This window comes from Hylobates moloch, unplaced genomic scaffold (genome assembly GCF_009828535.3).
Source record: "Hylobates moloch isolate HMO894 unplaced genomic scaffold, HMol_V3 SCAFFOLD_12, whole genome shotgun sequence".
NCBI classification, from domain to species: domain Eukaryota; kingdom Metazoa; phylum Chordata; class Mammalia; order Primates; family Hylobatidae; genus Hylobates; species Hylobates moloch.
Window position 1 is genome coordinate 11,369,032 of NW_026652287.1, and position 15,901 is coordinate 11,384,932.

The 15,901-nt window shown below is 49.6% G+C and overlaps 1 protein-coding gene across 6 annotated transcripts in view; it reads left to right on the plus strand.

Annotated features, from left to right (window-relative positions):
- The window catches only part of KDM2B (lysine demethylase 2B), a 110,580-nt gene that overhangs the window by 32,599 nt on the left and 62,080 nt on the right, over positions 1 to 15,901 (plus strand). For all 6 annotated transcript variants that reach the window (XR_009208827.1, XM_032168469.2, XM_032168466.2 and 3 more), the window contains exon 2: positions 9,087 to 9,311. Coding sequence is in view for 5 of the 6 variants with exons in the window: in XM_032168466.2 (XP_032024357.1) it covers positions 9,087 to 9,311 (225 nt within the window). In the remaining variant the exon portion in view is untranslated. The remainder of the gene's footprint in view (positions 1 to 9,086; positions 9,312 to 15,901) is intronic.

Genomic DNA, 15,901 nt, shown 5'->3' on the forward strand with positions numbered 1-15,901 from the left:
GGAAGAGGTCTTTAGCTTTCCTCAGATTCTTCAGAGGTCCTCCCATCCCGTGGGCTTTCTGGTAGTTCTTGTGTTTTTAGTCTCTTGCTCCTTACTCTGTATATATTAAAAAACCCAGAGCCCTCCCTGGAGTCTACAGGCATGTGTTAAGGAGCCTGCAACACTCTGGTAAAATCCAGCTTTTCCTGGGTTGTCCATTATGCTTGCAGATTTGAGGACAGGAATAATACTGAGATAAATACGGCTGTGTCGTGTGATACAGTGCAATATTAGCATGCACAAGGAAATCGGGGAGCCTGTGGCCTTCCCTTGTGGGGCTGTCCATGTAATGCTATTTGGAGTACTTTGGCAGAAAACTTGGGACTGTCTTAATTGTAAAAACATACAGCTACATTTTACTGTTTTTCTCGCTTCTCTTGACAGTTGAAACTCGTAACTGCTCCCTTCTTGAAACTTCCCTGGCTCTCGTGATGCCACAGCCTGCTACTGCTTGTCTGGCCATTTCTCAGCCAGTTGGTTTTCCTCACCTGCCCCTTGAATGTTTTCAGTCTTGAAGGGACTGTTGGAGATTCTCTTTTCACTCTTCCATTCCCCCTGGACATCCTCGTGGACTTAACTAGTTTGAGCACCTATGTAGTGTTGGTTCCCAGGTGTGTACCTTAGCTCTGGTTCCACCTGCTTGCTGGGCGACACCTTCCTTGGATGTCCCATGGGCCCCTTGGATTCCACATGCCCACAGCAGTCCTTGTTTCCTCCCCTCTCCCGAGCCCCCTTGTTCTTCTGTTGCTCAAGTCGGAAACCTCAGAGTCCTCCAGGAGTCTGCTTGCATACCCCATGTTCAGCCAATCACCGGGTCTTCTAAAACTGGGTCTGCTTCTAAAGCATCTCCTGAATCATCCCCTCCTCTTCATTCCTTCCATTCCTTCTGCTCCTGCCTTCATCATCTTCAGCTGATCTCCCTGTCTTTTGTCTTGCCCACTGCCCCAAAAATATCCACTCCCCTCACTGTTGCCAGAATACAGTCATGTTGTGAAGCCTTTAACTTACTGTGATGGGTCCAGTTCCCTACTGTGGTAGACGAGGCCCTGCAGGATGAGGCTCCAGCCACTTCAGAGCTGTGTTCCAGCAGCTGTGTCGAGCTATTTGCAGTTCCTTGAATGTGTCATGCAGTTTCACATCTCTCTCTTGCTCTTCCTTCTGCCTAGAATATCCACTTAGTAACCCCACTCCCACCCCTGGCACGCAGGGTCCTGTTCTCCCTCTAAGACCCACCTTAGTCACCACCTCCTATGTTCTGGGGTGCTTTTTCCAGCCTCCCTTATCCATGATATGAGGCATCTCTTCTGGGTTAGCATGCCAGGGTCCAGGCTTTAGAGCCACTGCCTGGGTCTGTATCTCAGCTTTCTCATTCATTGATAGTATGACATCGGGCGGATGACTTAACTGTGCTATGCCTCAGTTTCCTCACTTGTAGATGGAGATAATAGTAATTCCTTCCTCATAGATTATTGATACAGAGTATGGTGGCTCATGCCGGTAATCCTAAAGCTTTGGGAGCCTGAGGTGGTAGGATTGCTTGAGGCTAGGAGTCCAAGACCAGCCTGGGTTACATAGCAAGACTCCATCCCTACCAGAAAAACAAAAAAGATTGTTGATACAGATATTGATGAATGACTAGCACTTAAGTAAGTGTTACCTTTTGGCCAGGTTCGATGGCTCACACCTGTAATCCTAGCACTTTGGGAGGCCAAGTCGGTTGGGTCACTTGAACCCAGAAGATCAAGACCAGCCTGTGTGACATAGTGAGACTCCATTGCTCAAAAAAAAAAAAAAAAGAAAAAGAAACAGAAAAAGAAAAGAAAAATTAGCTGGTGTGGTGGCACATGCCTGTATCTCGGCTACTAAGGAGGCTGACGTGGTAGGATCACCTGAGCCCTGGGAAGTTGAGGCTGCGGTTAGCTGAGATCGTGCCACTGCACTCCAGCCTGGGCGACAGAGCGAGACCCTGTCTCAAAAACAGCTCTGCCACTGGAGTGCAGGGGCACGATCTCGGCTTACTGGAACCTCCACCTCCTGGTTTAAGCGATTCTCCTGCCTCAACCTAGATGTTAGTTTTTAATGTCATCATAATGGTGTTGCCTTGCATTTATGTGGTTGCATGTCTTTCTCCTTCCAGAGTGTAATGCCTTTCAGACTAGGGAACACATTTTACTCATTTCTGTAGTCCCAGCACTTAGCATCAAATCAGATACATAATTCACAGCCAGGAAACACTTGAGTTGGTGGATGTGTGAATTAGGGGGTTAATGAATGAGTCTCCAGTGCAAATTATATACTCTATTAGTTAGTGATGTTAAGCATCTTTTCATGTGCTTACTGGCCATTTGTAGATCTTTTTTGGAGAAATAGCTATTTAAATCCTTTGTCCATTTAAAAATTACCTATTCATCTCTTTATTATTAAGTTGTCGGAGTTCTTTGTATATTCTGAGTACTAACTGCTTGCTAGATACATGATTTACAAATATTTTCTCCCATTCTATGGGCCTTTGCACATGATAATGCCCTTTGAAGCACAAAAGTTTTTTTTTTTTTTTTTTTTTTTCCCTCTTGTTGCCCAGGCTGGAGTGCAATGGTGTGATCTTGGCTCACCGCAACCTCTGCCTCCTGGGTTCAAGTGATTCTCTTGCCTCAGCCTCCTGAGTAGCTGGGATTACAGGCATGTGCAACCATACCTGGCTAATTTTGTATTTTTAGTAGAGACAGGGTTTCTCCATGCTTGTGAGGCTGGTCTCGAACTCCCAACCTCAGGTGATCCTCCCGCCTTGGCCTCCCAAAGTGCTGGGATTACAGGCGTGAGCCACCATGCCCAGCAAAAGTTTTTAATTTTGATGAAGTCTAATTTATCTTTTTTTTTTTTTGACACCTGTGCTTTTGGTAGCATATCAGAGAAACCCTTGCCTAATTCAAAGTCATAAAGATTTACACTTGTGTTTTCTTCTAAGACGTATATAATTTTAGCTGTGTGTTTAGGTCTTTGATCCATTTTTGAGTTAATTCGTATATATGGTGTGAGGTAGGGGTCTATCTTTGTTCTTTTGCGTGTGGATAGCTATTCGTCCCAGCACCATATGTTGAAAAGACCATTCTTTACCCAACTGAATTGCCTTGGCATCCTTGTTAAAAATCATTTGGTCAAAATATGAGTTTATTTCTGGACTCTCAATTCTGTTCCATTGATCTATAGGTCTGTGTTTATGCCACTACCATCACAGTCTTGTTTATTGTAGCTTTGTAGTGAGTTTTGAAATCAGAAAGTGTGTGTCTTTTTTTTTTTATTTTTTTGAGGCAGAGTCTCGCTCTATTGCCAGGCTGGAGTGCAGTGGCGTGATCTTGGCTCACTGCAACCTCCGCCTCCCGGGTTCAAGTGATTCTCCTGCCTCAGCCTCCCAAGTAGCTGGGACTACAGGCGTGCGCCACCATACCCAGCTAATTTTTGTATTTTTAGTAGAGACAGGGTTTCACCAGGTTGACCAGGATGGTCTCAATCTCTTGACCTTGTGATCTGCCCACCTCGGCCTCCCAAAGTGCTGGGATTACAGGTGTGAGCCACTGCGCCTGGCCTTTTTAGACAGAGTTTCACCTTTGTTGCCCAGGCTGGAGTGCAATGTCACGATCTTGGCTCACTGTAACCTCCACCCCCTGGGTTCAAGTGATTCTCCTGCCTCAGCCTCCCAAGTAGCTGGGATTACAGGCATGTGCCACCACGCCTGGCTTATTTTGTATCTTTAGTAGGGATGGGGTTTCACCATGTTGGTCAGGCTGGCCTTGAACTTGTGACCTCAAGGGATCCACCTGCCTCAGCCTCCCAAAGTGCTAAGATTATAGGCGTGAGTCACCGCCCCCAACCCCCATCCCCCTATTTTTTTAAGATTGTTTTGGCCATTTCAGGTCTCTTGCATTTTCATGAATTTTAGGATAGTGTGTCAATTTCTGCAGAAAAGTCAGTTGGGTTTTTGTTTTGTTTTTATTTTTTGAATTCTTATTTTGTTTTTGAGACAAGGTCTTATTCTGTCATCCAGGTTGGATGCAGTGGCTTGATCTCAGCTCAGTGCAACCTCTGCTTCCTGTGCTCAGGTGATTCTCCAGCTTCAGCCTCCTGAGTAGCTCGGACTACAGGTGTGTGACAGCACACTCAGCTAGTCTTTTTATTTTTTTGGAATCTTGCTTTGTTGGCCAGGCTGGTCTTGAACTCCTGGGCTCAAGCGATCTGCCTATCTTGGCCTCCCAAAGTGCTGAGATTATAGGCGTGAGCCACTGTGCCCAGCCCCAGTTGGGATTTTGCTTGGGGTCGTGTTGAGTCTGTTGATCACTTTGGGGAGTATAACCGATCTTAACAATATTAAATCTTCCAATTCATGAACACGGATGTCTTTCCTTTAATTTGGGTTAATCCAAGCAATTTTAATCCCTATAATTTAGAGCTGAGGGATTGAAGAGGTTCTGCCCATGCATTTTCTGGTGGATAATATCTGGTAGACCAGAGAAACTCAAATATTGGTGGGATGAATGAATAAACCTTGATAGCATTCACTTAAAGGACAATGCTTTTGAGTTGCTGATGGAGAAGAGGTGTAGGAATACCAACATATTTGTGTGTGTGTGTGTGTGTGTGTGTGTGTGTGTGTGTGTGTGTTCATGTTCCAGATTTTCCTAACCTTTCATCATGAGCTCAGGATATGGTTCCTGGGCTGATAAAATCAACAAGTGGCCTTGGTGTTGGGGATGCTGGTTCATAAATGAATGTCTGGGGATGCCATCACTTCCTTTGCTGGGACAGGGGTGGGACAGAGTGGAAGTTAGAATTGGTGTTTGAGGCCAGGCACAGTGACTCATGCCTGTAACCCCAGCACTTCAGGAGGCTGGGGCGGGCAAATCACTTGAGGCCAGGAGTTTGAGACCAGCCTGGCCAACATGACGAAACACTATCTCTACTAAAAATACAAAACTTAGCTGGGCTTGGTGGCGCACACCTGTAATTCCAGCTATTCGGGAGGCTGAAGCACAAGAATTGCTTGAACCCGGGAGCCAGAGGTTATAGTGAGCCAAGATCACGCCACTGCACTCCAGCCTGGGTGACACAGTGAGACTCTATCTCAAAAAAAAAAAAAGAAAAGCATTGGCGTTTGAAACTTTGGGTAGCACCCAAAAGATACCAGGACAGAGAAAGCTGTGTGCCGAAAGGAGAGAGCTCTGGCGGACTCACCTTCCTTTTTATTCCATTTGTCCCTTTTTGTGTCACCGTTTTCTGTATTCTGCCATCACGTTTCCTGGTTGGGTCTGCAGAGTCCCAGTTGGACTTTTTAATGGAGTCCTCCGAGATCTGTCTTACCTGTGGGTTTTTCAGTGGGCTTCATTAGGATCCTGCGTTGCTCTGTCGCTGAACCAACTCTTGACCAGCCAGGCGGGGGCCACTGCCGGCAGCAGAAGCCTTCCTGGCCTGATTTGGCAGCGGCTAAACAGGGCCTCATCAAGGTCTCGAGAGACTGCAGCTTCTCACACCTCTTCTTTCGGGATGTTGTCTGGTATGTGTTCTGCGATTTTCCCGGATGTCTCAACTGCTGTTGAGGTCCAGGCAGGTTGTTTTCCATAGGCTGGATGAGAAGGTGCTTTGGATGGTGCAGGCAAATGGGCTTGTTTTGCAGTGACATAGGAGCTTCGAGACTCAGACTGGATTGGCCCAACATTTTCACTTGCCCAGACACTGTCCTTGGGGCAGGGAGGCCAGAGGCGCTTGGTGGCTGTTGATACCTGGAGTTTCTTTGAACTCCTGGAATTTTTTCCGTTTTTCACCAGAGAAGCTCGTCTTTAGACTCTCTGGCTCTGGGGATCTGGGTTTGTCCTGGGAGGTGGCCCACACGCTGGTCACTTCACACCTCACTGGAGGCCTCAGATGCTGCCCACAGTGTTGCCTGTGGTATTTGAGGAGTGGGCTGGTAACAGGGCACCTGTCCTTTGGAGGGGTAGAATCAGAAAGTGCTATTGTGGGCTGTGATGACACGGAGAAACGTTTTTGGGTTTCTGCTTCTCTGGAAGTAGCTGTGCTTCTCTGCACCTCTTGTTGGCACCGTTCGCACTAAGGCATCGTGGCACTACCTGGGAAGCCCTTCCAGGAGCACGTGGCCATCCCAGTGGGTCTGTGGGCCCCTAGCTGCACTTCGCACATGCATTTGCTGTGGTTTAGTGTGTTCAGAGCACAGCTCCGGAGTCCACGCATCCTGCTGGTTCCATGACCACAGGTAAATTACTGGCTTCAGTTTTCTTATATGAAAAATGGGGACATGAAGGCATCCTCTGCAGGGCTGTTATTGGGAAAGTTAGGTAATATCATCAGTAAAGTGATCGCCATGGTGCCCGCAGATGGGGGTGCTCAGGGAATCCCTACCCTCACGTGGCATGGCCGTCATCTCAGTCGTCAGCGCTGCCTCGCCTGGCCTTGGCTGCTCTGTCGGCTGCTCAGCTTCAGGTTCACAGTCTGCTCTGTGCCATTCTCAAATCCACAAAGCTCTGAAAACTGATCTTGTTTTACTTCTCACGTGGGCAGCTAGACTTGACTTGGATGGACGTGTGCAGTGTGTGGTGGACTTGGCCCCCGGAAGGTGCTAATCACAGTGGGACTATGCGAGTACGTTGGGGGCATCTGGCCGTCATTGTAAGGATGGATTTCTTCCTTTTTTGTTTTTTGAGACAGGGTCTTGCTCTGTCTCCTAGGCTGGAGTACAGTGGATGATCACAGCTCACTGCCACCTCAAACTCCTGGGCTCAAGCAATCCTTCCACCTCAGCTTCCTGAGTAGCTGGGTCTGCAGGTGCACACCACCACGCCTGGCTAATTTTAAAAATTTTTTGTAGGTCTCACTATGTTGCCCAGGCTGGTGTTGAATTCCTGACCTCAAGTGATCCTCCCACCTCAGCCTCCCAATGTGCTGGGCTTACAAGTGTGAGCCACCGTTCCTGGCACCCTTTGCTGCTTTGGATGGTCCCTTTACCCAGGTGACTGGTGGTGGCCAGCTTGCCTGTGGGTGGCCCTGCAGTCCAGGGCTTGCCCTCCCTGTGACAAGGCCTCCGGCTGGGCTGCCCCAGAGCAGAGGGCAGGCATGACTGAGGGTCCTGAGCAGCTGGGGAAGACCAGTGGGAGATGAGGGTGGTAGAGCCAGGGAGCACCTCCCTTTCCTCTTTGGGGTTCACAGCAGGTTAAGCAGGATGGAGGCCCAGAGCTCCAGTGCTTCCTGAGGGGCCACTCAGGCTGATGGGGGCCTGGAAGCTCCCTGAATGCTGCGGGAAGGTGAATCGGAGGGAGGGATCTGCTTAGGTCTTGACAGCAAAGTGGGTGGCACGTGAGGCTGCGGGCTTTCTGCAGGGACCACTGCACTGGAGAAGAAAGTTGATGGTGGCAAGGCTGTATTTGAGGAGAAAGGGGGGCTGTTTTTCTTCCTATGCAGTTGGAAGTTTCTAGGAAGCCCCTAGGGTGCAGGGAGTTGTGTGTGTTGTGGGAGGGGGTCCCTGTGATGTGGACCTTCTTCTCCATTGGAGTGGATGAATAGTAACAGCTTTCCTGGGTCTGTGTGCTCCCAAAAGTATGGGGTTTTGTTTGGGGATTCAAGTATGACAAGTCACTGAAATGAAGAGGGTGGGACTTTGGACCAAAGGGTGTTCAGTTAGCTGAAAAGGGGCTTTAGGCATTAGACGCCGTTAGGTCAGCTGGTTTCCAGGGTGACCACGTGTCTCCCTGACAGGGACTTCACCGTTTCTCAGCCACCCCAGGCTCTCCAGAAAGATGCCACAGACAAGAAAAGCTCTCCTATCCTGGTCCCTCCCACTATAGGTCCCAAGTGGACAGGGGACCTCCGTGGACAGTGTCCTCAGCAGCTAGCTTAGGGCTCCCCCGTAGATCCTGGGTCTGCAGGAGGCTCTGGGGCTGGAAACCAGAGGGCAGGGGCTGTGGCTGTCCCATTTTCCTGGCTTAGCTACTAGCCCAGCTCCATCTACTGTCTCTCTTCTGTGAGTCCCAGGGAAGGGAGCATTTGGAGCCCATCTAGGGAAGATCTGAGTAGTCAGGGACCTGAAGGTTACTATCCCATCCTCCCTGGGGTGGTTCTGGTTTGTTGAGTGCATTCTGCATGCCAGGCTGGCTCATGGAGAGGTGCAGTGGCGGACAAGACACCTGTGGTGAGTGCCCTCCTGTGCCCCGTCTCAAAGGGAGGGAACAGGTGATTACCATCATGAGCGCTCTAACAGGATCCCCCGGAGGGGCCCTGAACCCAGTGCAGGTGGGCAGGAGGGGCTTCCAGAAGAAAGCAGCCTGTAAACTGACCAGACGGGATGAGTGGGCATCAGCCAACTGGCTTGTGGGGGTGGGGTTGGCCTTCCGGGCTGGGGGAAGAGAGACCAATTGTGTGGCCCCTTGCAGTCTTTCTTGGGGAGCAGACGGAGGTGGGAAAGGTGGGTAGGGTCTGAGCCTGTGGGTGCGGCCATGGAAGGTCTCGAGCTGTGTGCTGCGGCAAGAAGCACGCGCCCTCTGTCGTCCTCTCCTAGAGCTGCCATAAAGGGTGGCTTAAAACAACGGGCCTTTCTTCTCTCCCAGTTCTGGAGGCCAGGAGTCTGAAGTCAGTCAAGGTGTGGGCTGGCGGGCCGGGCTGGCTCTGCGGGCTCTAGGGGAGGGTCCTTCCCCGGGCCTCCAGCTCCTGGTATGTGCTGCCATGCCTGGCACTTCTTGGCTTGTAGACAGGGCTCCAGTGTGTGGAAGGCCTGTGTCTTCACACACGTTCTCTACTTGCGTGTCTGTCTCTGTGTCCAAATGTCCCCCTTTCGTAAGGACACCAGTAATACTCGATTAGCGTTCACCTGAATTACCTCGTTTAACCTGACGGTCTCTGCAAAGCCCCCATCTCCAAATAAAGATCACACTCTGAGGAATGGGGTTTAGAGCCCCCATCGTGTCTTTCTGGGGTACACAGTTTGTTCCCTAACACTCTTTCCGGGGGTCTGCAGCCTCCCCATCTGACCAGTCCTGTCTGTTCCCCTGCAGAACCGGGCTGTGGGTCGGCCCAAGGGGAAGCTGGGCCCGGCCTCCGCGGTGAAGTTGGCCGCCAACCGGACAACGGCAGGAGCTCGGCGGCGCCGGACGCGATGCCGCAAGTGCGAGGCCTGCCTGCGGACCGAGTGCGGAGAGTGCCACTTCTGCAAGGACATGAAGAAGTTCGGGGGCCCCGGGCGCATGAAGCAGAGCTGCATCATGCGGCAGTGCATCGCGGTGAGTGCGGCCCCCGCCCAGCCCTGCGCTCGATTCAGGCCCCTGCATGCCGGCCCGCGTGTCTGACCGCTGCTCGCTCTGGCTGCTCCTCCGCACACAGAGAAGCCGGGGCTGTGGACTCCCCGAGAGCTCTTCCTGTGGACGGGAGGGCGCTGGCCGCTTCGCAGGCTCAGGCCTCCTGCTCCTGCCCTCCTAGGGTGCCCAGGTACTTTGAAGTTGCTGCCATTAAAGATGACAGGCAGCCTGTCCTGTCTGTGACCCCGTTGCCAACATTACGGTTCTGGGTGACGGTTCTGGGGCCTTCCTTCCTTCCTTCCGGCCCTGCCTTCAGAGTCAGAAGTCTGGGTGGAAGGTCAGTGCCCCATCTCAGGGGGCTGCCCCCAACAAGGAGTGATTTATGGTACTGAGGAGCCGCGCCGCGGAGAGCCTGGCCCGCCCCTCCACACCGGCTGGCCTCAGCTCCGGCAGTGGCCCCGCGCCGCTGGTCTCGTCCCCAGACAGGGCAGTGGACGTGGACTTCCGCAACGGGGCGAGGTCGCGGGGTTTGCCCTTGAATCCCCTTGTACACACCCACATGCTCTGCCTTCCCCAGGGCACTGCTCCCCGGGGGCCGGCGGTCCTCCCTGTGGAGGAGTCATCTCCCAGTCCCCGTGGAAAAGCAGGCTCGGCTGGAGGGACGGGATTCCTCGGCCCTGCTGCGCTCATCTGCAGGCCCAGCCTGGCATAGGGTGAGCCCTTCCTCCTTGGCTGCCGATGCCCCGCAGGCCCAGACACCTCAGCCATCTCCTTTCACGCATATTTCTTGTGTTTTGTTTTTTCAAATTGTGGTCAAAAAATACATTAATCATTTTTAAGTATGCAGTACAGTAGTATTACCATATGCACGTTTTTGGGAAGCTGATCCCTAGAACTTTTTCATTTTGTGAAAAAACTCCGTACCCACTGAAGCTCTACTCCCCTTTCCCCTCCCTCAACCCGGGCAACCACCATCCACTTTCAGTTTCTAAGAGCTTGACTCCTCTCGGGACCTCATAGAAGTGGAATTATGCAGTAATTGGCTTTCTGTGATTGGATTGGCTTGTTTACAGCCCTGAGCATAATGGGTTCATCCATGTTGAAGCATATGACAGTTTCCTTTTTTTTATGGCCGATTAATACTCTGTTGTGTGTTTATACCAAATTTTCTTTTTTTTTTTTTTTTCTGAGATGGAGTCTTGCTCTGTCGCCCAGGCTGGAGTGCAGCAGTGGAATCTTGGCTTACAACAACCCCCGCCTCCTGGGTTCAAGCGATTCTCCTGCCTCAGTTGCCTGAGTAGCTGGGATTACAGGCACCCGCCACCACATCTGGCTAATTTTTATATTTTTAGTACAGATGGGGCTTCATCACGTTGGCCAGGCTGGTCTCAAACTCCTGACTTCAAGTGATCCGCCCACCTTGGCCTCCAAGAGTGCTGGGATTCCAGGCGTGAGCCCCCACACCTGGCTCAAATTTTCTTTATCCATTCATCTGTTGATGGACATACGGATTGCTTTCACCTCTTGCCTATTGTGAATAGTGCTGCAGTGAATATGGGTGTGCACATATCTCTTTGATATCATGTTTTGAATTCTTCTGGATATACAATTGACCCTTGAACAACACAAGGGTTGGGGCACCATCAGACCCCTGTGCAGTTGAAAATCTGTGTGTAACTTTTGACTTCCCTAAAACTTAAATACTGTTAGCCCTGTTGTTGACCAGAAGCCTTACCAGTAACAAAAACAGTCCATTAACACATATTTTGTATGTATTATATACTGTATTCTCACAATAAAATAAGCTGGAGAAAAGAAAATATTAAGAAGATCATAAGGAAAATATATTTATCGTTCATTAAGTGGAAGTGGATCATCATAACGGTCTTCATGCTCATCATCTTCACGTTGTGTAGGCAGAGGAGGAGGGGTTGGTCTTGCTGTCTCAGCGGTGGCAGAGGCAGAAGAGATGGAGGAGGTAGAAGAGGGGGCAGGAGACGCAGGCACACTCGGTATAATTTTATTGAAAAAAACTCGGCATATAAGTGGGCCTACACAGTTCAATCCTGTGCTGTGTAAGGGTCAACTCTGTGCCCAGAAGTGGGCTTGCTGGGTCATATGATGATTCTATTTTTAACTTTTTGAGGAACCTCTGTACTGTTGGCCACCGCGGCCGTGCCGTTTTACATTCCCACCACGGGTGCATGAAAGTTCCTGTTTCTCTCTCTCTTTTTTTTTTTTTTTTTGAGACAGAGTCTCGCTGTGTCACCCAGGCTGGAGTGCAGTGGCACGATCTCGGCTCACTGCAAGCTCCACCTCCTGGGTTCACGCCATTCTCCTGCCTCAGCCTCCCGAGTAGCTGGGACTACCGGTGCCCGCCACCACGCCTGGCTAATGTTTTGCATTTTTAGTAGAGATGGGGGTTTCACCATGTTGGCCAGGATGGTCTCGATCTCCTGACCTCGCGATCCGCCCACCTCGGCCTCCCAAAGTGCTGGGATTACAGGCGTGAGCCACCGCACCTGGCGAAGGTTCCTGTTTTTCTACATCCCCACCGACATCTGTTATGTTATGGGCTTTTAGTTTGTTTTTTTTTTTTAGTAGCCATCCTAATGTGTATGAGGTGACATCTCACTGTAGTTTTGATTTACTTTTCCCTAATTCTTAGTGATGTTGAGCATCTTCTCACGTGCTTATTGGTTGTCTGTCTTTGTAGAAATGTCTGAGTCCTTAGCCCGTTTTTAAACTGATTTTCATTTTCTTTTTTCTTTCTTTCTTTTTTTTTTTTTTTTTTTGAGACAGAGTCTCATTCTTTTGGCCAGGCTGGAGTGCAGTGGCGCAATCTCGGCTCACTGCAACTTCTGCCTCCTGGGTTCAAGAAATTATCCTGCCTCAGCCTCCCAAGTAGCTGGAGTTACAGGCACGTACCTCCACACCCAGCTAATTTTTGTATTTTTGGTAGAGGCAGGGTTTCACTCTGGTGGCTAGGCTGGTCTCAAACTCCTGACCTCAGGTGATCACCCTCCTGCCTTGGCCTTCCAAAGTGCTGGGATTACAGTGCATCTGGCCTAAATTGGTTTTCTCTTGGGGGTTTTTGTTGCTGAGTTAGAGGAGTTCTAGATATGTTTTAGATATTAACCCTTATCAGGTCTCTGGTTTGCAAGGATTTTCTCCCATCCTGTAGATTGCCTTTTCACTCTATTGTTTTTTTTGCTGCAGAAGTTCAGTTTCACTGCTTGTGCTTTTAATTGGTACCCGAACCCCATTTCCATGGATTTCGGGGAATTTGTGAGCCGTCCTGAAATTAAATGCATTTTTGTCTGTGTGCATGCATGGATGTGCATTTTTTGGAGACTGGGTCTATGTGACCCATTGGATCCTATAGAATTTAAAAGAGCTTGTCTATAGCAACTCTTGGTTTTTAGAACGGTGTCACCTAAAACTCAGTGTGTGCCAGCAATGAACCCACGACTGTCTTTTTCTCTTTGGCATTACTTTCTCTCCCAGCCCCCATGTGCTGGGCCCAGTTGTAGGAAACGTGTCTCGGGTGCCATCTTATCTTTGCAGCTCTGGTACCTGGCACAGTGCGTGCTGGTTGAAGGAAACCCCATTTTTCTACGTCTCTTACTGTCTTCAGCTTGACATGGCTTCTGGAACTGATGGCAGATGCAGGCTTGGCCCAACCCTTGGAGTCCTTCTTACTCTTCTCCCAGCCCTTCTGCTCTGCCAGGGCACTTCTCACGTGTTACCCACCTGTGACATACGCAGCCCCACCTATTTTCCTCTTCTGGCCCCTCCCTTTGCCCTGTCACTGGGGCTGCCTATGTAGACTCCCCTCTCCACCATGTCCCTGCTGGTGTCGTGCAGTCTGCCCCCCCAACACGCGCCCCAAGCCCCCCGCCAGCCCCTGCAGGAGATTTGCCTCTGGCGCCGCCTCCCATCCTGCCACCTGGCTCAGAGTCAGTTCTGCCATCTGCCCACCGCCCCCCCCCACCGACCCTCTTCTTGCCGTGTGGGCCGTGCTTCACCCTGTGTCCCCCGCTGCAGTCTGGTCCCCAGCCGTCCCTTTTGGCCCGGCCTGCTCTGTGCAGGCTGCTCTGTCCTCATTCACCTTGAGGCCCCGCAGCCTTGCCCACTTGGCTTCTCTCCACCCTGACCTCCGAGTCCTCCAGAAATCAGCCTCTGCTGCTTCTAAGAACGCTTGAACATGACTTTTCCATGTTTTCTTTGGATTTCAGCGACTAATGTCTTTGTCTTCCCAAATAGCTCATGGGGAGCAGCCGTCTCCCTCACTCCTGTGCCCCCCAGGACCTTGTTTCAGGCCGTGGCAGATGTGTGTTTGGTATTTGTGGAAGGAACGATGACTGCCTTGCCTTCTGTGTCCCGTTTATTAGAATTCAAACATTTGCGCCATTTAATCAAGTCGTTTTCACTTATCAATGGCGTGTACATCCCAGCCTGCTTGAAGCTCCTCTGAGCAGCATAATGAAGGTTGGCTGTGTGCTTCCTCTGTCTGCAGGTTCGGGATGAGGCTGACCCGCCCTGGCCTCGGGGGGCTCACAGCATCAAGTTCTCACACTTCGTGGTCTCAGGGACCCCTTCATGCTCTTAAAAATTATGGGGACCCTAAAGAGCTTTTCTTTTATGTAGGCTATGTATTTATTAATATTGACTGTATTAGAAATTTAAACTGAGTTTGGTGTGAGAGGACTTTAGCTAAAAAAAAAAAAAAAAAAAATTAAAACAGACTTTTTTTTTTTTTTGAGACAGTCTTGCTCTGTCGCCCAGGCTGGAGTGCAGTGGTGTGCTTGTGCCTCACTGCAGCCTCTACTTCCTGGGCTCAAGCAGTCCTCCCACCTCAGCCTCCCGAGTAGCTGGGACTACAGGCATTCACCACCACGCTCAACTAATTTTTGTATTTTTTTGTAAAGACACGGTTTTGCCACATTGCCCAGGCTAGTCTCAAACTCCTGGGCTCAGGCAGTCCGCCTGCCTTGGCCTCCCAAAGTGCTGGGATTGCAGGCATGTGCTACCACTCCTGGCTAAGAAATTTTTTTAGATTTTAAATTTATCTTAAAATAACAAGAAAACCCATGACGTGTTAATAGAAATAACATATTTTGGCCGGGCAGAGTGGCTAACGCCTGCAATCCCTGCAATTTGGGAGGCTGAGGTGGGAGGATCACTCGAGGTCAGGAGTTTGAGACCAGCCTGGCCAACATGGTGAAACCCCATCTCTACTAAAAATACAAAAATTACCCAGCACACCTGTAGTCCCAGCTACTCGGGAGGCTAAGGTGGGAGAATCGCTTGAACCCAGGAGGCAGACGGAGGTTGCAGTGAGCCGAGATCACATCACTGCACTCCAGACTGGGCGACAGAGCAAGACACCGTCTCAAAAATAAATAAATAAGAAAAAAGAAATAACATATTTTTATAAGAAATAATTATATTTTCCAAAACAAAAAGAAGAATGGCATTGTTTTGTATTTTTGTAAATCTCTTTTATGTCTGGTTCATTAGAAAGGACTTGGAATTGCCGGGTGCAATGGTTCACGCCTGTGATCCTGGCACTTTGGGAGGCCGATGCGGGTGGATCATGAGGTCAGGAGTTCAAGACCAGCCTGGCCAACATGGTGAAACCCCCCGTCTCTAGTAAAAATACAAAAAATTAGCTGGGCGTGGTGGTGGGTGCTACTCGGGAGGCTGAGGCAGGAGAATCGCTTGAACCCAGGAGGCAGAGGTTGCAGTGAGTCGAGACCGCTCCACTGCACTCCAGCCTGGGCAACAGAACAAGACTCCAGTCTCAAAAAATAAAAAGAAAAAGAAAAGACCTGGAATTTTCATATCTGCTTCTGTGTTATGTCTATTGTGATATGTTGTTTTGGAGGGAGTATGAGGAAAATTTGGCCTCAGATATATACTACTTGGAAAAGGGAGGAGTGTTTTAATAGCCTTTTTGATAATTGTGGATACTCTGATACTCAACTAGAACTCAACAGTTTTTTTTAAAGTTTAGTTGCAATGTGGAGTCTGAAACTGTATCAATGAGCTGTTCACATTGTTACACTGAAAGTCATTAGCCTGTCTTGCCCTTTGAGTAGCTCATTTGCTCAGGCCTGATGTTGTAACACCACGTATTGGTCATCTGGAAAATACTGGCTCCCTGAGTTAGGTGGATTTTCCAAATATTGGCACATAATATTATTTTAGAAATCACGTTTGTTAATATGATTACTGATCTCCTCGGAAAAGTCTCAGTTTTGGGAAGCTGTGTGGGTTATGGTGGTTCATGTAAGTTTTCCAAAGTCTAATTTTCATTCAGAAACTTGAATTTTATCATTTGCACCAAATGCTGTCAGTTATTTTTCTGGAAATGACAAGCTCACTTCTTTGATCTTCACAAAAATACACCAATGTCCAGGGGGTTTCTATCAGTCATTCCTTCAAGTAAAAATAATCTATGGAGAAAGTGGCCATTTCAGCTCCCAGCTCAGTCATGAGTGCCTTTCCTTTGGTACGCATCACCTGTGTGCCGAGGCACTTTACCCATACTTCTTATTGTCACAAAGCAC